At 40.4% G+C, this 26,410-nt stretch overlaps 1 protein-coding gene across 1 annotated transcript in view; it reads right to left on the bottom strand.

Annotated features, from left to right (window-relative positions):
* The window catches only part of LOC106591626 (high affinity cAMP-specific and IBMX-insensitive 3',5'-cyclic phosphodiesterase 8A), a 238,099-nt gene that overhangs the window by 47,788 nt on the left and 163,901 nt on the right, over positions 1 to 26,410 (bottom strand). Inside the window, 4 exon segments of the mRNA XM_045708820.1 lie at positions 252 to 340; positions 4,494 to 4,520; positions 4,522 to 4,549; positions 25,494 to 25,550. Of these exon segments, the coding sequence (XP_045564776.1) occupies positions 252 to 340; positions 4,494 to 4,520; positions 4,522 to 4,549; positions 25,494 to 25,550 (201 nt within the window).

Genomic DNA, 26,410 nt, shown 5'->3' with positions numbered 1-26,410 from the left:
AGACTTCCAGTCATTGCGCTAACGCTAGTTAGCAACTTCCGCCAAACTGTTCGCAGCAACATAAAAATGGTATCCGCGAGTTAATCTGACTCTGGGGAAGTCGATAAAGGGCCTCATTGCCAAAATCCCAAACTATGCCTTAAATATTCACCTCAGTCTGAACTGTGCCCTTATTTCTGCAGGTGTGTATATGTGATTGTGTGTGTGTGTGTGTGTGTGTGATTGTGTGTTTGTGTGTGTGTGTGTCTCACCTCAGTTTGAACTGTGCCAGAACTTCTCCATGCTCCAGCTGCAGCAGCTCATTGTAACAGGCCATCATGTTAGCGTTCTCCACATATCTCTATAGAGTTAGAGGTCAGAGGTTAAACACAGTGTTTATCCGTCTGCATCCCAATAGTGCACTACTTTTTGACCAGGGCCCATAGGGAATAGGGTGCTGTGTCAAAGGTCAGGGGTTAATACAAGCTGCTTCAAAAATGTCACCCTAGTCCCTTCATAGTGCACTACTATAGACCAGGGCCCTATTCCCTTCATAGTGCACTACTATAGACCAGGGCCCTATTCCCTATATAGTGGTACCACTATAGACCAGAGCCCTATTCCCTATATAGTGGTACTACTATAGACCAGAGCCCTATTCCCTATATAGTGCACTACTATAGAACAGAGCCCTATTCCCTATATAGTGCACTACTATAGACCAGAACCCTATTCCCTATATAGTGCACTACTATAGACTAGAGCCCTATTCCCTATATAGTGCACTACTATAGACCAGAGCCCTATTACTATAGACTAGAGCCCTATTCCCTATATAGTGCACTACTATAGACCAGAGCCCTATTCCCTATATAGTGCACTACTATAGACCAGAGCCCTATTCCCTATATAGTGCACTATAGACCAGGCATTTAGAACACACTCAGTGTATCTCTACTAGGATCAAAGGTCAGGGGTTACACGGTTCAACAGGGATCACTGAACATGGGTTTATGTGTCTTTGTTTACTTACACACGTTTCATCTAGAAGTGACCCTTAAATCTTAACCACAGATCTCGGGTCAGATTACAATACCTCCCAATCCTAACTATAGCCATTATTGGGTGGCTGATAATAATCTGAGCCAGTATCAGTGGTTAGGAGTGACTTCTACCTACTCATTAATGTACAGTAGACACGCCGCTGCTGAGAAGACGTCATAATGACATACTGCCAAACACTTTCTGTCATGTCAGTGACATAGTGTACTGTAATTCCTTAGCTATGTCATTAGTGACAAACTCAAAACCCCTCAGACGTTGCTGCAGGGCACTTCTCATGAGTAGTCCAATGTATTCACCATCAGGTCTGAGAGGACACAGAACACAAAGTACCCTGCAGTAGGCTTGTCTTATTCCCCATCAGGTCTGAGAGGACACAGAACACAAAGTACCCTGCAGTAGGCTTGTCTTATTCACCATCAGGTCTGAGAGGACACAGAACACAAAGTACCCTGCAGTAGGCTTGTCTTATTCCCCATCAGGTCTGAGAGGACACAGAACACAAAGTACCCTGCAGTAGGCTTGTCTTATTCACCATCAGGTCTGAGAGGACACAGAACACAAAGTACCCTGCAGTAGGCTTGTCTTATTCACCATCAGGTCTGAGAGGACACAGAACACAAAGTACCCTGCAGTAGGCTTGTCTTATTCACCATCAGGTCTGAGAGGACACAGAACACAAAGTACCCTGCAGTAGGCTTGTCTTATTCCCCATCAGGTCTGAGAGGACACAGAACACAAAGTACCCTGCAGTAGGCTTGTCTTATTCCCCATCAGGTCTGAGAGGACAAAGAACACAAAGTACCCTGCAGTAGGCTTGTCTTATTCCCCATCAGGTCTGAGAGGACACAGAACACAAAGTACCCTGCAGTAGGCTTGTCTTATTCCCCATCAGGTCTGAGAGGACACAGAACACAAAGTACCCTGCAGTAGGCTTGTCTTATTCACCATCAGGTCTGAGAGGACACAGAACACAAAGTACTCTGCAGTAGGCTTGTCTTATTCCCCATCAGGTCTGAGAGGACACAGAACACAAAGTACCCTGCAGTAGGCTTGTCTTATTGACCATCAGGTCTGAGAGGACACAGAACACAAAGTACCCTGCAGTAGGCTTGTCTTATTCCCCATCAGGTCTGAGAGGACACAGAACACAAAGTACCCTGCAGTAGGCTTGTCTTATTCACCATCAGGTCTGAGAGGACACAGAACACAAAGTACCCTGCAGTAGGCTTGTCTTATTCACCATCAGGTCTGAGAGGACACAGAACACAAAGTACCCTGCAGTAGGCTTGTCTTATTCCCCATCAGGTCTGAGAGGACACAGAACACAAAGTACCCTGCAGTAGGCTTGTCTTATTCACCATCAGGTCTGAGAGGACACAGAACACAAAGTACCCTGCAGTAGGCTTGTCTTATTCCCCATCAGGTCTGAGAGGACACAGAACACAAAGTACCCTGCAGTAGGCTTGTCTTATTCACCATCAGGTCTGAGAGGACACAGAACACAAAGTACCCTGCAGTAGGCTTGTCTTATTCACCATCAGGTCTGAGAGGACACAGAACACAAAGTACCCTGCAGTAGGCTTGTCTTATTCACCATCAGGTCTGAGAGGACACAGAACACAAAGTACCCTGCAGTAGGCTTGTCTTATTCACCATCAGGTCTGAGAGGACACAGAACACAAAGTACCCTGCAGTAGGCTTGTCTTATTCACCATCAGGTCTGAGAGGACACAGAACACAAAGTACCCTGCAGTAGGCTTGTCTTATTCCCCATCAGGTCTGAGAGGACACAGAACACAAAGTACCCTGCAGTAGGCTTGTCTTATTCACCATCAGGTCTGAGAGGACACAGAACACAAAGTACCCTACAGTAGGCTTGTCTTATTCCCCATCAGGTCTGAGAGGACACAGAACACAAAGTACCCTGCAGTAGGCTTGTCTTATTCACCATCAGGTCTGAGAGGACACAGAACACAAAGTACCCTGCAGTAGCCTTGTCTTATTCACCATCAGGTCTGAGAGGACACAGAACACAAAGTACCCTGCAGTAGGCTTGTCTTATTCCCCATCAGGTCTGAGAGGACACAGAACACAAAGTACCCTGCAGTAGGCTTGTCTTATTCCCCATCAGGTCTGAGAGGACACAGAACACAAAGTACCCTGCAGTAGGCTTGTCTTATTCCCCATCAGGTCTGAGAGGACACAGAACACAAAGTACCCTGCAGTAGGCTTGTCTTATTCACCATCAGGTCTGAGAGGACACAGAACACAAAGTACCCTGCAGTAGGCTTGTCTTATTCCCCATCAGGTCTGAGAGGACACAGAACACAAAGTACCCTGCAGTAGGTTACACCCCAAATGGCAGCCTATTCCCTATGTAGTGCACTTCTTATGACCAAGGAGCATAGGGAATAGTCTGCAATTTTGGGACACATACCTTGTTATCTTGATTAATGTTAGCTGTGACCTGGATTGAGTGTTTACACAGCCATTAGCTGCTAGTGGGAACTGGAGTAAGGTACAGTCAGATCCACGTTTAGGTGTGGTGGGGGATGACTGTGTGTGTGGTGGGGGATGACTGTGTGTGGTGGGGGGATGACTGTGTGTGTGGTGGGGGATGACTGTGTGTGTGGTGGGGGATGACTGTGTGTGGTGGGGGGATGACTGTGTGTGGTGGGGGAATGACTGTGTGTGGTGGGGGATGACTGTGTGTGGTGGGGGATGACTGTGTGTGTGGTGGGGGATGACTGTGTGTGTGGTGGGGGATGACTGTGTGTGGTGGGGGATGACTGTGTGTGGTGGGGGGATGACTGTGTGTGGTGGGGGGATGACTGTGTGTGGTGGGGGATGACTGTGTGTGGTGAGGGATGACTGTGTGTGGTGGGGGATGACTGTGTGTGTGGTGGGGGGATGACTGTGTGTGTGGTGGGGGGATGACTGTGTGTGGTGGGGGGATGACTGTGTGTGGTGGGGGGATGACTGTGTGTGGTGGGGGATGACTGTGTGTGGTGAGGGATGACTGTGTGTGGTGGGGGATGACTGTGTGTGGTGGGGGGATGACTGTGTGTGGTGGGGATGACTGTGTGTGGTGGGGGATGACTGTGTGTGTGGTGGGGGGATGACTGTGTGTGTGGTGGGGGGATGACTGTGTGTGGTGGGGGGATGACTGTGTGTGGTGGGGGATGACTGTGTGTGTGGGTTGTGGGGGATGACTGTGTGTGTGGTGGGGGGATGACTGTGTGTGGTGGGGGGATGACTGAGTGTGGTGGGGGGGATGACTGAGTGTGGTGGGGGGGATGACTGTGTGTGTGGTGGGGGATGACTGTGTGTGTGGTGGGGGGATGACTGTGTGTGTGGTGGGGGGATGACTGTGTGTGTGGGTGTGTGTGTGTGTGTGTGTGTGTGTGTGTGTGTGTGTGTGTGTGTGTGTGTGTGTGTGTTTCACTCACCCTGTTAAAGCCAGCATTGATAAGGGGGCATCACCGAGGCCTCCTCCCTGTCTGGCCTACAACAACAAAAACCAAAACCATTCAGATAAAAATGTATCAACAAAACTTCTCTGGAACAAAAGTTCTGTGTGGACAGATATGACATGTTCCAGACAACCCTCTGTACTACATCAATACTGGCTGGTATATAGATGAGACTACAATCACAGTGACTGGTATATAGATGAGACTACACTCACAGTGACTGGTATATAGATGGAGACTACACTCATAGTGACTGGTATATAGATGAGACTACACTCACAGTGACTGGTATATAGATGAGACTACACTCATAGTGACTGGTATATAGATGAGACTACACTCACAGTGACTGGTATATAGATGAGACTACACTCACAGTGACTGGTATATAGATGGAGACTACACTCATAGTGACTGGTATATAGATGAGACTACACTCACAGTGACTGGTATATAGATGGAGACTACACTCATAGTGACTGGTATATAGATGAGACTACACTCATAGTGACTGTATATAGATGAGACTACACTCACAGTGACTGGTATATAGATAAGACTACACTCACAGTGACTGGTATATAGATGGAGACTACACTCATAGTGAATTGGTATATAGATGAGACTACACTCACAGTGACTGGTATATAGATGAGACTACACTCATAGTGACTGGTATATAGATGGAGACTACACTCATAGTGACTGGTATATAGATGGAGACTACACTCATAGTGACTGGTATATAGATGAGACTACACTCATAGTGACTGGTATATAGATGAGACTACACTCATAGTGACTGGTATATAGATGGAGACTACACTCATAGTGACTGGTATATAGATGAGACTACACTCACAGTGACTGGTATATAGATGAGACTACACTCATAGTGACTGGTATATAGATGAGACTACACTCACAGTGACTGGTATATAGATGAGACTACACTCACAGTGACTGGTATTTAGATGGAGACTACACTCATAGTGACTGGTATATAGATGAGACTACACTCACAGTGACTGGTATATAGATGGAGACTACACTCATAGTGACTGGTATATAGATGAGACTACACTCATAGTGACTGTATATAGATGAGACTACACTCACAGTGACTGGTATATAGATGAGACTACACTCACAGTGACTGGTATATAGATGGAGACTACACTCATAGTGACTGGTATATAGATGAGACTACACTCACAGTGACTGGGATATAGATGAGACTACACTCACAGTGACTGGGATATAGATGAGACTACACTCATAGTGACTGGTATATAGATGGAGACTACACTCATAGTGACTGGTATATAGATGGAGACTACACTCATAGTGACTGGTATATAGATGAGACTACACTCATAGTGACTGGTATATAGATGAGACTACAATCACAGTGACTGGTATATAGATGAGACTACACTCACAGTGACTGGTATATAGATGGAGACTACACTCATAGTGACTGGTATATAGATGAGACTACACTCACAGTGACTGGTATATAGATGAGACTACACTCATAGTGACTGGTATATAGATGAGACTACACTCACAGTGACTGGTATATAGATGAGACTACACTCATAGTGACTGGTATATAGATGAGACTACACTCACAGTGACTGGTATATAGATGAGACTACACTCATAGTGACTGGTATATAGATGGAGACTACACTCACAGTGACTGGTTTATAGATGAGACTACACTCATAGTCACTGGTATATAGATGGAGACTACACTCACAGTGACTGGTATATAGATGAGACTACACTCACAGTGACTGGTATATAGATGGAGACTACACTCATAGTGACTGGTATATAGATGAGACTACACTCACAGTGACTGGTATATAGATGAGACTACACTCATAGTGACTGGTATATAGATGGAGACTACACTCACAGTGACTGGTTTATAGATGAGACTACACTCATAGTCACTGGTATATAGATGAGACTACACTCACAGTGACTGGTATATAGATGGAGACTATGATCATAGTGACTGGTATATAGATGAGACTATGATCATAGTGACTGGTATATAGATGGAGACTACACTCATAGTGACTGGTTTATAGATGAGACTACACTCATAGTGACTGGTTTATAGATGAGACTACACTCATAGTGACTGGTATATAGATGAGACTACACTCATAGTGACTGGTATATAGATGGAGACTACACTCACAGTGACTGGTATATAGATGGAGACTACACTCACATTGACTGGTATATAGATGAGACTATGATCATAGTGACTGGTATATAGATGAGACTACACTCATAGTGACTGGTATATAGATGGAGACTACACTCACAGTGACTGGTATATAGATGGAGACTACACTCACATTGACTGGTATATAGATGAGACTATGATCATAGTGACTGGTATATAGATGAGACTATGATCATAGTGACTGGTATATAGATGGAGACTACACTCATAGTGACTGGTATATAGATGAGACTACACTCATAGTGACTGGTATATAGATGGAGACTAAACTCACAGTGACTGGTATATAGATGGAGACTACACTCACATTGACTGGTATATAGATGAGACTACACTCATAGTGACTGGTATATAGATGAGACTACACTCATAGTGACTGGTATATAGATGGAGACTACACTCACAGTGACTGGTATATAGATGGAGACTACACTCACATTGACTGGTATATAGATGAGACTACACTCATAGTGACTGGTATATAGATGAGACTACACTCATAGTGACTGGTATATAGATGAGACTATGATCATAGTGACTGGTATATAGATGAGACTACACTCACAGTGACTGGTATATAGATGGAGACTACACTCATAGTGACTGGTATATAGATGAGACTACACTCACAGTGACTGGTATATAGATGAGACTACACTCATAGTGACTGTATATAGATGAGACTACACTCACAGTGACTGGTATATAGATGGAGACTAAACTCATAGTGACTGGTATATAGATGAGACTACACTCATAGTGACTGGTATATAGATGGAGACTACACTCATAGTGACTGGTATATAGATGGAGATTACACTCATAGTGACTGGTATATAGATGAGATTACACTCATAATGACTGGTTTATAGATCAGACTACACTCATAGTGACTGGTATATAGATGGAGACTACACTCATAGTGACTGGTATATAGATGGAGACTACACTCATAGTGACTGGTATATAGATGAGACTACACTCATAGTGACTGGTATATAGATGGAGACTACACCCATAGTGACTGGTATATAGATGAGACTATGATCATAGTGACTGGTATATAGATGGAGACTATGATCATAGTGACTGGTTTATAGATGGAGACTACACTCATAGTGACTGGTATATAGATGAGACTACACTCATAGTGACTGGTATATAGATGGAGACTACACCCATAGTGACTGGTATATAGATGAGACTATGATCATAACCTCATAGTGACTGGTATATAGATGGAGACTACGATAAGTGACGTATAGATGAGACTATGATCATAGTGACTGGTTTATAGATGGAGACTACACTCATAGTGACTGGTATATAGATGGAGACTACGATCATAGTGACTGGTATATAGATGAGACTATGATCATAGTGACTGGTATATAGATGGAGACTACACTCATAGTGACTGGTTTATAGATGAGACTACACTCATAGTGACTGGTTTATAGATGAGACTACACTCATAGTGACTGGAATATAGATGGAGACTACGATCATAGTGACTGGTATATAGATGGAGACTACACTCATAGTGACTGGTATATAGATGAGACTACACTCATAGTGACTGGTATATAGATGGAGACTACACTCACAGTGACTGGTATATAGATGGAGACTACACTCACATTGACTGGTATATAGATGAGACTATGATCATAGTGACTGGTATATAGATGAGACTACACTCATAGTGACTGGTATATAGATGGAGACTACACTCACAGTGACTGGTATATAGATGGAGACTACACTCACATTGACTGGTATATAGATGAGACTATGATCATAGTGACTGGTATATAGATGAGACTATAATCATAGTGACTGGTATATAGATGGAGACTACACTCATAGTGACTGGTATATAGATGAGACTACACTCATAGTGACTGGTATATAGATGGAGACTACACTCACAGTGACTGGTATATAGATGGAGACTACACTCACATTGACTGGTATATAGATGAGACTACACTCATAGTGACTGGTATATAGATGAGACTATGATCATAGTGACTGGTATATAGATGAGACTACACTCATAGTGACTGGTATATAGATGAGACTATGATCATAGTGACTGGTATATAGATGAGACTACACTCACAGTGACTGGTATATAGATGGAGACTACACTCATAGTGACTGATATATAGATGAGACTACACTCACAGTGACTGGTATATAGATGAGACTACACTCATAGTGACTGTATATAGATGAGACTACACTCACAGTGACTGGTATATAGATGGAGACTACACTCATAGTGACTGGTATATAGATGAGACTACACTCATAGTGACTGGTATATAGATGGAGACTACACTCATAGTGACTGGTATATAGATGGAGATTACACACATAGTGACTGGTATATAGATGAGATAACACTCATAATGACTGGTTTATAGATCAGACTACACTCATAGTGACTGGTATATAGATGGAGACTACACTCATAGTGACTGGTATATAGATGAGACTACACTCATAGTGACTGGTATATAGATGGAGACTACACTCATAGTGACTGGTATATAGATGGAGACTACACTCATAGTGACTGGTATATAGATGAGACTACACTCATAGTGACTGGTATATAGATGGAGACTACACCCATAGTGACTGGTATATAGATGAGACTATGATCATAGTGACTGGTATATAGATGGAGACTACACTCATAGTGACTGGTATATAGATGAGACTACACTCATAGTGACTGGTATATAGATGGAGACTACACCCATAGTGACTGGTATATAGATGAGACTATGATCATAGTGACTGGTATATAGATGGAGACTATGATCATAGTGACTGGTTTATAGATGGAGACTACACTCATAGTGACTGGTATATAGATGAGACTACACTCATAGTGACTGGTATATAGATGGAGACTACACCCATAGTGACTGGTATATAGATGAGACTATGATCATAGTGACTGGTATATAGATGGAGACTATGATCATAGTGACTGGTTTATAGATGGAGACTACACTCATAGTGACTGGTATATAGATGGAGACTACGATCATAGTGACTGGTATATAGATGAGACTACACTCACAGTGACTGGTATATAGATGGAGACTACACTCACAGTGACTGGTATATAGATGGAGACTACACTCATAGTGACTGGTTTATAGATGAGACTACACCCATAGTGACTGGAATATAGATGGAGACTACGATCATAGTGACTGGTATATAGATGGAGACTACACTCATAGTGACTGGTATATAGATGAGACTACACTCATAGTGACTGGTATATAGATGGAGACTACACTCACAGTGACTGGTATATAGATGGAGACTACACTCACAGTGACTGGTATATAGATGAGACTATGATCATAGTGACTGGTATATAGATGAGACTACACTCATAGTGACTGGTATATAGATGGAGACTACACTCACAGTGACTGGTATATAGATGGAGACTACACTCACATTGACTGGTATATAGATGAGACTACGCTCATAGTGACTGGTATATAGATGAGACTATGATCATAGTGACTGGTATATAGATGGAGACTACACTCATAGCGACTGGTATATAGATGGAGACTACACTCACAGTGACTGGTATATAGATGGAGACTACACTCATAGTGACTGGTAAATAGATGGAGACTACACTCACAGTGACTGGTATATAGATGGAGACTACACTCATAGTGACTGGTATATAGATGAGACTACGATCATAGTGACTGGTATATAGATGAGACTACACTCATAGTGACTGGTATATAGATGAGACTATGATCATAGTGACTGGTATATAGATGAGACTACACTCACAGTGACTGGTATATAGATGGAGACTACACTCATAGTGACTGATATATAGATGAGACTACACTCACAGTGACTGGTATATAGATGAGACTACACTCATAGTGACTGTATATAGATGAGACTACACTCACAGTGACTGGTATATAGATGGAGACTACACTCATAGTGACTGGTATATAGATGAGACTACACTCATAGTGACTGGTATATAGATGGAGACTACACTCACAGTGACTGGTATATAGATGGAGACTACACCACATAGTGACTGGTATATAGATGAGACTAACACTCATAGTGACTGGTATATAGATCAGACTACACTCATAGTGACTGGTATATAGATGGAGACTACACTCATAGTGACTGGTATATAGATGGAGACTACACTCACAGTGACTGGTATATAGATGGAGACTACACTCACAGTGACTGGTATATAGATGAGACTATGATCATAGTGACTGGTATATAGATGGAGACTATGATCATAGTGACTGGTATATAGATGGAGACTACACTCATAGTGACTGGTATATAGATGAGACTACACTCATAGTGACTGGTATATAGATGAGACTACACTCAAGTGACTGGTAGATAAGTGACTGGTATATAGATGGAGACTATCATAGTGACTGGTATATAGATGGAGACTACACTCACAGTGACTGGTATATAGATGGAGACTACACTCACATTGACTGGTATATAGATGAGACTACACTCATAGTGACTGGTATATAGATGAGACTACACTCATAGTGACCGGTATATAGATGGAGACTACACTCACAGTGACTGGTATATAGATGGAGACTACACTCATAGTGACTGGTATATAGATGAGACTACACTCATAGTGACTGGTATATAGATGAGACTACACTCATAGTGACTGGTATATAGATGAGACTATGATCATAGTGACTGGTATATAGATGAGACTACACTCACAGTGACTGGTATATAGATGGAGACTACACTCATAGTGACTGGTATATAGATGAGACTACACTCACAGTGACTGGTATATAGATGAGACTACACTCATAGTGACTGTATATAGATGAGACTACACTCACAGTGACTGGTATATAGATGGAGACTAAACTCACAGTGACTGGTATATAGATGGAGACTAAACTCATAGTGACTGGTATATAGATGAGACTACACTCATAGTGACTGGTATATAGATGGAGACTACACTCATAGTGACTGGTATATAGATGGAGATTACACTCATAGTGACTGGTACATAGATGAGATTACACTCATAATGACTGGTTTATAGATCAGACTACACTCATAGTGACTGGTATATAGATGGAGACTACACTCATAGTGACTGGTATATAGATGAGACTACACTCATAGTGACTGGTACATAGATGGAGACTACACTCATAGTGACTGGTATATAGATGGAGACTACACTCATAGTGACTGGTATATAGATGAGACTACACTCATAGTGACTGGTATATAGATGGAGACTACACCCATAGTGACTGGTATATAGATGAGACTATGATCATAGTGACTGGTATATAGATGGAGACTATGATCATAGTGACTGGTTTATAGATGGAGACTACACTCATAGTGACTGGTATATAGATGAGACTACACTCATAGTGACTGGTATATAGATGGAGACTACACCCATAGTGACTGGTATATAGATGAGACTATGATCATAGTGACTGGTATATAGATGGAGACTATGATCATAGTGACTGGTTTATAGATGGAGACTACACTCATAGTGACTGGTATATAGATGAGACTATGATCATAGTGACTGGTATATAGATGAGACTACACTCACAGTGACTGGTATATAGATGAGACTACACTCACAGTGACTGGTATATAGATGGAGACTACACTCACATTGATTGGTATATAGATGAGACTACACTCATAGTGACTGGTTTATAGATGAGACTATGATCATAGTGACTGGTATATAGATGAGACTACACTCATAGCCACTGGTATATAGATGGAGACTACACTCACAGTGACTGGTATATAGAAGGAGACTACACTCATAGTGACTGGTATATAGATGGAGACTACACTAACAGTGACTGGTATACAGATGAGACTACACTAATACTGACTGGTATATAGATGAGACAATGATCATAGTGACTGGTATATAGATGAGACTATGATCATAGTGACTGGTATATAGATGAGACTATGATCATAGTGACTGGTATATAGATGAGACTATGATCATAGTGACTGGTATATAGATGAGACTATGATCATAGTGACTGGTATATAGATGGAGACTACACTCATAGTGACTGGTATATAGATGAGACTATGATCATAGTGACTGGTATATAGATGAGACTATGATCATAGTGACTGGTATATAGATGAGACTACACTCACAGTGACTGGTATATAGATGGAGACTACACTCATATTGACTGTATATAGATGAGACTACACTCACAGTGACTGGTATATAGATGAGACTACACTCATAGTGACTGGTATATAGATGGAGACTACACTCATAGTGACTGGTATATAGATGAGACTACACTCACAGTGACTGGTATCTAGATGAGACTACACTCACAGTGACTGGTATATAGATGGAGACTACACTCATAGTGACTGGTATATAGATGAGACTACACTCACAGTGACTGGTATATAGATGGAGATTACACTCACAGTGACTGGTATATAGATGAGACTACACTCATAATGACTGGTTTATAGATGAGACTACACTCATAGTGACTGGTATATAGATGGAGACTACACTCATAGTGACTGGTATATAGATGAGACTACACTCATAGTGACTGGTATATAGATGAGACTATGATCATAGTGACTGGTATATAGATGAGACTATGATCATAGTGACTGGTATATAGATGAGACTATGATCATAGTGACTGGTATATAGATGAGACTACACTCACAGTGACTGGTATATAGATGGAGACTACACTCATATTGACTGTATATAGATGAGACTACACTCACAGTGACTGGTATATAGATGAGACTACACTCATAGTGACTGGTATATAGATGGATACTACACTCATAGTGACTGGTATATAGATGAGACTACACTCACAGTGACTGGTATCTAGATGAGACTACACTCACAGTGACTGGTATATAGATGGAGACTACACTCATAGTGACTGGTATATAGATGAGACTACACTCACAGTGACTGGTATATAGATGGAGACTACACTCATAGTGACTGGTATATAGATGAGACTACACTCATAGTGACTGTATATAGATGAGACTACACTCACAGTGACTGGTATATAGATGAGACTACACTCACAGTGACTGGTATATAGATGGAGACTACACTCATAGTGACTGGTATATAGATGGAGACTACACTCACAGTGACTGGTATATAGATGAGACTACACTCATAGTGACTGGTATATAGATGGAGACTACACTCATAGTGACTGGTATATAGATGAGACTACACTCATAGTGACTGGTATATAGATGAGACTACAATCACAGTGACTGGTATATAGATGAGACTACACTCACAGTGACTGGTATATAGATGGAGACTAGACTCATAGTGACTGGTATATAGATGAGACTACACTCACAGTGACTGGTATATAGATGAGACTACACTCATAGTGACTGGTATATAGATGAGACTACACTCACAGTGACTGGTATATAGATGAGACTACACTCATAGTGACTGGTATATAGATGAGACTACACTCACAGTGACTGGTATATAGATGAGACTACACTCACAGTGACTGGTATATAGATGGAGACTACACTCATAGTGACTGGTATATAGATGAGACTACACTCACAGTGACTGGTATATAGATGAGACTACACTCATAGTGACTGGTATATAGATGGAGACTACACTCACAGTGACTGGTTTATAGATGAGACTACACTCATAGTCACTGGTATATAGATGGAGACTACACTCACAGTGACTGGTATATAGATGAGACTACACTCACAGTGACTGGTATATAGATGAGACTATGATCATAGTGACTGGTATATAGATGGAGACTATGATCATAGTGACTGGTTTATAGATGGAGACTACACTCATAGTGACTGGTATATAGATGAGACTACACTCATAGTGACTGGTATATAGATGAGACTATGATCATAGTGACTGGTATATAGATGAGACTATGATCATAGTGACTGGTATATAGATGAGACTACACTCACAGTGACTGGTATATAGATGGAGACTACACTCATAGTGACTGTATATAGATGAGACTACACTCACAGTGACTGGTATATAGATGAGACTACACTCATAGTGACTGGTATATAGATGGAGACTACACTCATAGTGACTGGTATATAGATGAGACTACACTCACAGTGACTGGTATCTAGATGAGACTACACTCACAGTGACTGGTATATAGATGGAGACTACACTCATAGTGACTGGTATATAGATGAGACTACACTCACAGTGACTGGTATATAGATGGAGATTACACTCACAGTGACTGGTATATAGATGAGACTACACTCATAATGACTGGTTTATAGATGAGACTACACTCATAGTGACTGGTATATAGATGGAGACTACACTCATAGTGACTGGTATATAGATGAGACTACACTCATAGTGACTGGTATATAGATGAGACTACACTCATAGTGACTGGTATATAGATGGAGACTACACTCATAGTCACTGGTATATAGATGGAGACTACACTCACAGTGACTGGTATATAGATGAGACTACACTCACAGTGACTGGTATATAGATGAGACTATGATCATAGTGACTGGTATATAGATGGAGACTATGATCATAGTGACTGGTTTATAGATGGAGACTACACTCATAGTGACTGGTATATAGATGAGACTACACTCACAGTGACTGGTATATAGATGGAGACTACACTCATAGTGACTGGTATATAGATGAGACTACACCCATAGTGACTGGTATATAGATGAGACTATGATCATAGTGACTGGTATATAGATGGAGACTACACTCATAGTGACTGGTATATAGATGAGACTATGATCATAGTGACTGGTATATAGATGAGACTACACTCATAGTGACTGGTATATAGATGGAGACTACACCCATAGTGACTGGTATATAGATGAGACTATGATCATAGTGACTGGTATATAGATGGAGACTTTGATCATAGTGACTGGTTTATAGATGGAGACTACACTCATAGTGACTGGTATATAGATGAGACTACACTCATAGTGACTGGTATATAGATGAGACTACACTCACAGTGACTGGTATATAGATGAGACTACACTCACAGTGACTGGTATATAGATGGAGACTACACTCATAGTGACTGGTATATAGATGAGACTACACCCATAGTGACTGGTATATAGATGAGACTATGATCATAGTGACTGGTATATAGATGAGACTACACTCACAGTGACTGGTATATAGATGAGACTACACCCATAGTGACTGGTATATAGATGAGACTATGATCATAGTGACTGGTATATAGATGGAGACTACACTCATAGTGACTGGTATATAGATGAGACTATGATCATAGTGACTGGTATATAGATGAGACTACACTCATAGTGACTGGTATATAGATGGAGACTACACTCATAGTGACTGGTATATAGATGGAGACTACACTCATAGTGACTGGTATATAGATGGAGACTACACTCATAGTGACTGGTATATAGATGGAGACTATGAATATAGTGACTGGAATATTGATGAGACTATGATCATAGTGACTGGTGTATAGATGGAGACTACACTCACAGTGACTGGTATATAGATGGAGATTACACTCATAATGACTGGTTTATAGATGAGACTACACTCATAGTGACTGGTATATAGATGGAGACTACAGTCATAGTGACTGGTATATAGATGACACTACACTCATAGTGACTGGTATATAGATGGAGACTACACCCATAGTGACTGGTATATAGATAGAGACTACACTCATAGTTACTGGTATATAGATGGAGACTATGATCATAGTGACTGGTATATAGATGGAGACTACACTCACATTGACTGGTATATAGATGAGACTACACTCATAGTGACTGGTATATAGATGGAGACAACACTCACAGTGACTGGAATATAGATGAGACTACACTCATAGTGACTGGTATATAGATGAGACAATGATCATAGTGACTGGTATATAGATGAGACTATGATCATAGTGACTGTATATAGATGAGACTATGATCATAGTGACTGGTATATAGATGAGACTATGATCATAGTGACTGGTATATAGATGAGACTATGATCATAGTGACTGGTACATAGATGGAGACTACACTCATAGTGACTGGTATATAGATGGAGACTACACTCATAGTGACTGGTATATAGATGAGACTACACTCATAGTGACTGGTATATAGATGGAGACTACACCCATAGTGACTGGTATATAGATGAGACTATGATCATAGTGACTGGTATATAGATGGAGACTATGATCATAGTGACTGGTTTATAGATGGAGACTACACTCATAGTGACTGGTATATAGATGAGACTACACTCATAGTGACTGGTATATAGATGGAGACTACACCCATAGTGACTGGTATATAGATGAGACTATGATCATAGTGACTGGTATATAGATGGAGACTACACTCATAGTGACTGGTATATAGATGGAGACTACACTCATAGTGACTGGTATACAGATGAGACTATGATCATAGTGACTGGTATATAGATGAGACTACACTCACAGTGACTGGTATATAGATGAGACTACACTCACAGTGACTGGTATATAGATGGAGACTACACTCACATTGATTGGTATATAGATGAGACTACACTCATAGTGACTGGTTTATAGATGAGACTATGATCATAGTGACTGGTATATAGATGAGACTACACTCATAGCCACTGGTATATAGATGGAGACTACACTCACAGTGACTGGTATATAGAAGGAGACTACACTCATAGTGACTGGTATATAGATGGAGACTACACTAACAGTGACTGGTATACAGATGAGACTACACTAATACTGACTGGTATATAGATGAGACAATGATCATAGTGACTGGTATATAGATGAGACTATGATCATAGTGACTGGTATATAGATGAGACTATGATCATAGTGACTGGTATATAGATGAGACTATGATCATAGTGACTGGTATATAGATGAGACTATGATCATAGTGACTGGTATATAGATGGAGACTACACTCATAGTGACTGGTATATAGATGAGACTATGATCATAGTGACTGGTATATAGATGAGACTATGATCATAGTGACTGGTATATAGATGAGACTACACTCACAGTGACTGGTATATAGATGGAGACTACACTCATAGTGACTGTATATAGATGAGACTACACTCACAGTGACTGGTATATAGATGAGACTACACTCATAGTGACTGGTATATAGATGGAGACTACACTCATAGTGACTGGTATATAGATGAGACTACACTCACAGTGACTGGTATATAGATGAGACTACACTCACAGTGACTGGTATATAGATGGAGACTACACTCATAGTGACTGGTATATAGATGAGACTACACTCACAGTGACTGGTATATAGATGGAGACTACACTCACAGTGACTGGTATATAGATGAGACTACACTCATAGTGACTGGTATATAGATGAGACTACACTCATAGTGACTGGTATATAGATGGAGACTACACTCATAGTGACTGGTATATAGATGAGACTACACTCATAGTGACTGGTATATAGATGAGACTATGATCATAGTGACTGGTATATAGATGAGACTATGATCATAGTGACTGGTATATAGATGAGACTATGATCATAGTGACTGGTATATAGATGAGACTACACTCACAGTGACTGGTATATAGATGGAGACTACACTCATAGTGACTGTATATAGATGAGACTACACTCACAGTGACTGGTATATAGATGAGACTACACTCATAGTGACTGGTATATAGATGGAGACTACACTCATAGTGACTGGTATATAGATGAGACTACACTCACAGTGACTGGTATATAGATGAGACTACACTCACAGTGACTGGTATATAGATGGAGACTACACTCATAGTGAATGGTATATAGATGAGACTACACTCATAGTGACTGGTATATAGACGGAGACTACACTCATAGTGACTGGTATATAGATGAGACTACACTCATAGTGACTGGTATATAGATGAGACTACACTCACAGTGACTGGTATATAGATGAGACTACACTCACAGTGACTGGTATATAGATGGAGACTACACTCATAGTGACTGGTATATAGATGGAGACTACACTCACAGTGACTGGTATATAGATGAGACTACACTCATAGTGACTGGTATATAGATGGAGACTACACTCATAGTGACTGGTATATAGATGAGACTACACTCATAGTGACTGGTATATAGATGAGACTACAATCACAGTGACTGGTATATAGATGAGACTACACTCACAGTGACTGGTATATAGATGGAGACTAGACTCATAGTGACTGGTATATAGATGAGACTACACTCACAGTGACTGGTATATAGATGAGACTACACTCATAGTGACTGGTATATAGATGAGACTACACTCACAGTGACTGGTATATAGATGAGACTACACTCATAGTGACTGGTATATAGATGAGACTACACTCACAGTGACTGGTATATAGATGAGACTACACTCACAGTGACTGGTATATAGATGGAGACTACACTCATAGTGACTGGTATATAGATGAGACTACACTCACAGTGACTGGTATATAGATGAGACTACACTCATAGTGACTGGTATATAGATGGAGACTACACTCACAGTGACTGGTTTATAGATGAGACTACACTCATAGTCACTGGTATATAGATGGAGACTACACTCACAGTGACTGGTATATAGATGAGACTACACTCATAGTGACTGGTATATAGATGAGACTATGATCATAGTGACTGGTATATAGATGGAGACTATGATCATAGTGACTGGTTTATAGATGGAGACTACACTCATAGTGACTGGTATATAGATGAGACTACACTCACAGTGACTGGTATATAGATGGAGACTACACTCATAGTGACTGGTATATAGATGAGACTACACCCATAGTGACTGGTATATAGATGAGACTATGATCATAGTGACTGGTATATAGATGGAGACTACACTCATAGTGACTGGTATATAGATGAGACTATGATCATAGTGACTGGTATATAGATGAGACTACACTCATAGTGACTGGTATATAGATGGAGACTACACCCATAGTGACTGGTATATAGATGAGACTATGATCATAGTGACTGGTATATAGATGGAGACTTTGATCATAGTGACTGGTTTATAGATGGAGACTACACTCATAGTGACTGGTATATAGATGAGACTACACTCATAGTGACTGGTATATAGATGAGACTACACTCACAGTGACTGGTATATAGATGAGACTACACTCACAGTGACTGGTATATAGATGGAGACTACACTCATAGTGACTGGTATATAGATGAGACTACACCCATAGTGACTGGTATATAGATGAGACTATGATCATAGTGACTGGTATATAGATGAGACTACACTCACAGTGACTGGTATATAGATGAGACTACACCCATAGTGACTGGTATATAGATGAGACTACGATCATAGTGACTGGTATATAGATGGAGACTACACTCATAGTGACTGGTATATAGATGAGACTACGATCATAGTGACTGGTATATAGATGAGACTACACTCATAGTGACTGGTATATAGATGGAGACTACACTCATAGTGACTGGTATATAGATGGAGACTACACTCATAGTGACTGGTATATAGATGGAGACTACACTCATAGTGACTGGTATATAGATGGAGACTATGAATATAGTGACTGGAATATAGATGAGACTACGATCATAGTGACTGGTGTATAGATGGAGACTACACTCACAGTGACTGGTATATAGATGGAGACTACACTCATAGTGACTGGTTTATAGATGAGACTACACTCATAGTGACTGGTATATAGATGGAGACTACAGTCATAGTGACTGGTATATAGATGAGACTACGCTCATAGTGACTGGTATATAGATGGAGACTACACCCATAGTGACTGGTATATAGATAGAGACTACACTCATAGTTACTGGTATATAGATGGAGACTATGATCATAGTGACTGGTATATAGATGGAGACTACACTCACATTGACTGGTATATAGATGAGACTACACTCATAGTGACTGGTATATAGATGGAGACAACACTCACAGTGACTGGAATATAGATGAGACTACACTCATAGTGACTGGTATATAGATGAGACAATGATCATAGTGACTGGTATATAGATGAGACTATGATCATAGTGACTGTATATAGATGAGACTATGATCATAGTGACTGGTATATAGATGAGACTATGATCATAGTGACTGGTATATAGATGAGACTATGATCATAGTGACTGGTATATAGATGAGACTATGATCATAGTGACTGCTATATAGACGAGACTATGATCATAGTGACTGGTATATAGATGGAGACTACACTGATAGTGACTGGTATATAGATGGAGACTATGATCATAGTGACTGGTATATAGATGGAGACTACAGTCATAGTGACTGGTATATAGATGAGACTACACTCATAGTGACTGTATATAGATGAGACTACACTCATAGTGACTGGTATATAGATGGAGACTACAGTCATAGTGACTGGTATATAGATGAGACTACACTCATAGTGACTGTATATAGATGAGACTACACTCACAGTGACTGGTATATAGATGAGACTACACTCATATTGACTGGTATATAGATGGAGACTACACTCATAGTGACTGGTATATAGATGAGACTACACTCACAGTGACTGGTATATAGATGGAGACTACACTCACAGTGACTGGTATATAGATGGAGACTACACTCATAGTGAATGGTATATAGATGAGACTACACTCATAGTGACTGGTATATAGACGGAGACTACACTCATAGTGACTGGTATATAGATGGAGACTACACTCAAAGTGACTGGTATATAGATGGAGATTACACTCACAGTGACTGGTATATAGATGAGACTACACTCATAATGACTGGTTTATAGATGAGACTACACTCATAGTGACTGTTATATAGATGGAGACTACACTCATAGTGACTGGTATATAGATGAGACTACACTAATACTGACTGGTATATAGATAGAGACTACGATCATAGTGACTGGTATATAGATGGAGACTACACTCATAGTGACTGGTATATAGATGAGACTACACTCATAGTGACTGGTATATAGATGAGACTACACTCATAGTGACTGGTATATAGATGGAGACTATGCTCATAGTGACTGGTATATAGATGGAGACTACACTCATAGTGACTGGTATATAGATGAGACTATGATCATAGTGACTGGTACATAGATGAGACTACACTCATAGTGACTGGTATATAGATGAGACTATGATCACAGTGACTGGTATATAGATGGAGACTACACTCACAGTGACTGGTATATAGATGAGACTACACTCATAGTGACTGGTATATAGATGGAGACTACACTCACAGTGACTGGTATATAGATGAGACTACACTCATAGTGACTGGTATATAGATGGAGACTACACTAACAGTGACTGGTATACAGATGAGACTACACTCATAGTGACTGGTATATAGATGAGACAATGATCATAGTGACTGGTATATAGATGAGACTATGATCATAGTGGCTGGTATATAGATGAGACTATGATCATAGTGACTGGTATATAGATGAGACTACACTCATAGTGACTGGTATATAGATGGAGACTACACTGATAGTGACTGGTATATGGATGGAGACTATGATCATAGTGACTGGTATATAGATGAGACTATGATCATAGTTACTGGTATATAGATGAGACTATGATCATAGTGACTGGTATATAGATGAGACTATGATCATAGTGACTGGTATATAGATGAGACTACACTCATAGTGACTGGTATACAGAGGAGACTATGATCATAGTAACTGGTATATAGATGAGACTATGATCATAGTGACTGGTATATAGATGAGACTATGATCATAGTGACTGGTATATAGATGGAGACTACAGTCATAGTGACTGGTATATAGATGAGACTACACTCATAGTGACTGGTATATAGATGGAGACTACGCTCATAGTGACTGGTATATAGATCAGACTACACTCATAGTGACTGGTATATAGATGGAGACTACACTGATAGTGACTGGTATATAGATGGAGACTATGATCATAGTGACTGGTATATAGATGAGACTATGATCATAGTGACTGGTATATAGATGAGACTATGATCATTGTGACTGTTATATAGATGGAGACTATGATCATAGTGACTGGAATATTGATGAGACTATGATCATAGTGACTGGTGTATAGATGAGACTATGATCATAGTGACTGGTATATAGATGAGACTATGATCATAGTGACTGGTTTCGATGAGACTATGATCATAGTGACTGGTATATAGATGGAGACTACACTCATAGAGACTGGTATATAGACGAGACTATGATCATAGTGACTGGTATATAGATGGAGACTATACACCACAGTTACTGGTATATAGATGAGACTATGATCATAGTGACTGGTATATAGATGAGACTATGATCATAGTGACTGGAATATTGATGAGACTATGATCATAGTGACTGGAATATTGATGAGACTATGATCATAGTGACTGGTGTATAGATGAGACTATGATCATAGTGACTGGTATATAGATGAGACTATGATCATAGTGACTGGTATATAGATGAGACTATGATCATAGTGACTGGTATATAGATGAGACTATGATCATAGTGACTGTATATAGATGAGACTATGATCATAGTGACTGGTATATAGACGAGACTATGATCATAGTGACTGGTATATAGATGAAGACTACACTGATAGTGACTGGTATATAGATGGAGACTATGATCATAGTGACTGGTATATAGATGGAGACTACAGTCATAGTGACTGGTATATAGATGAGACTACACTCATAGTGACTGTATAAATGAGACTACACTCATAGTGACTGGTATATAGATGGAGACTACAGTCATAGTGACTGGTATATAGATGAGACTACACTCATAGTGACTGTATATAGATGAGACTACACTCACAGTGACTGGTATATAGATGAGACTACACTCATAGTGACTGGTATATAGATGAGACTACACTCATAGTGACTGGTATATAGATGGAGACTATGATCATAGTGACTGGTATATAGATGGAGACTACACTCATAGTGACTGGTATATAGATGGAGACTACACTCATAGTGACTGGTATATAGATGAGACTATGATCATAGTGACTGGTACATAGATGAGACTACACTCATAGTCACTGGTATATAGATGGAGACTACACTCATAGTGACTAGTATATAGATGAGACTATGATCACAGTGACTGGTATATAGATGGAGACTACACTCACAGAGACTGGTATATAGATGAGACTACACTCATAGTGACTGGTATATAGATGGAGACTACACTCACAGTGACTGGTATATAGATGAGACTACACTCATAGTGACTGGTATATAGATGGAGACTACACTAACAGTGACTGGTATACAGATGAGACTACACTCATAGTGACTGGTATATAGATGAGACAATGATCATAGTGACTGGTATATAGATGAGACTATGATCATAGTGACTGGTATATAGATGAGACTATGATCATAGTGGCTGGTATATAGATGAGACTATGATCATAGTGACTGGTATATAGATGAGACTACACTCATAGTGACTGGTATATAGATGGAGACTATGATCATAGTGACTGGTATATAGATGGAGACTATGATCATAGTGACTGGTATATAGATGAGACTATGATCATAGTGACTGGTATATAGATGAGACTATGATCATAGTGACTGGTATATAGATGAGACTATGATCATAGTGACTGGTATATAGATGAGACTACACTCATAGTGACTGGTATACAGAGGAGACTATGATCATAGTAACTGGTATATAGATGAGACTATGATCATAGTGACTGGTATATAGATGAGACTGTGATCATAGCGACTGGTATATAGATGGAGACTACACTCATAGAGACTGGTATATAGACGAGACTATGATCATAGTGACTGGTATATAGATGGAGACTATACACCACAGTTACTGGTATATAGATGAGACTATGATCATAGTGACTGGTATATAGATGAGACTATGATCATAGTGACTGGAATATTGATGAGACTATGATCATAGTGACTGGAATATTGATGAGACTATGATCATAGTGACTGCTGTATAGATGAGACTATGATCATAGTGACTGGTATATAGATGAGACTATGATCATAGTGACTGGTATATAGATGAGACTATGATCATAGTGACTGGTATATAGATGAGACTATGATCATAGTGACTGTATATAGATGGAGACTATGATCATAGTGACTGGTATATAGATGGAGACTATGATCATAGTGACTGGTTTATAGATGGAGACTACACTGATAGTGACTGGTATATACATGAGACTATGATCATAGCGACTGGTATATAGATGAGACTATGATCATAGTGACTGGTATATAGATGAGACTATGATCATAGTGACTGGTTTATAGATGGAGACTATCAGGACATAAAGAGAGGAGGGAGAAGAGGGAAACATACCTTTTTACTACAGCAACTATCACAGTGTTTTCTGAAGAGGTCACCGCCCTGATCGACCTGAAGGGAAAACAAAGACACACATTTATCATTTAGCTGGAAAACATATCGGTGGAAACTGCCACAGAGCCATCAAATCAATGGAGCTCCAGTTTTTCAAGCTCTGGTTCAAGACTAACAGTACTAGGCTCTGTGGTGCAGCTCTGTGAGTAGGACTAGACCCTGTGGTGCAGCTCTGATTCTCCCAGACCAAAGCTCTGTGTGCACGACTGGTGCAGCTCTGTGAGCAGGCCTAGGCCCTGTGGTGCAGCTCCATGAGCAGGCCTAGGCCCTGTGGTGCAGCTCCATGAGCAGGCCTAGGCCCTGTGGTGCAGCTCCATGAGCAGATCTAGGCCCAGTGAAAGAATGCAGTGTAGCAGTTGTGGTCATCCGGCTGTGGTTTCTCTTCAGCCAGTCACCATAAAGAAGCTTTAGTTCTCCACAGAGAGCCCTGCGTGTACACTGAACCTATAGACTGGCCAAGATGAATAAGGTTAACATACAGGCTACGGCCAGAGTCAATTAATGTTTGTAAACTTGTTTTTGGTTTGGGCCCGGGCTAAAGATAGAGTGGTGTGTGGAGGGGGGGAGGGGGGAGAGCTGTTGCTAGTTGAGAAGGGACCTGACTTCACCAGGTAGCAGGGGACTTAGGTCTGAGGACAGGCACACTGCAGAAACTAGAAAACCCATCGTTCCAATTTGGGAAACCCATCTAGTCAGTAAGGATGCTGCATTAGGTGGGTCACAACATTTCTATGTGTGTGTCGAAACAGCAAAACACAGTATTATCTAGCACAGTGTATTGTGACCAGGTCTTCCTTGAAAAATAGGTATTTTGACCTCAATGGGACAAACTGGTCAAATAAAGGATTTTATTAGTT

Source organism: Salmo salar, chromosome ssa26, assembly GCF_905237065.1.
Source record: "Salmo salar chromosome ssa26, Ssal_v3.1, whole genome shotgun sequence".
NCBI classification, from domain to species: domain Eukaryota; kingdom Metazoa; phylum Chordata; class Actinopteri; order Salmoniformes; family Salmonidae; genus Salmo; species Salmo salar.
This window is presented reverse-complemented; position numbering and strand designations above follow the sequence as displayed.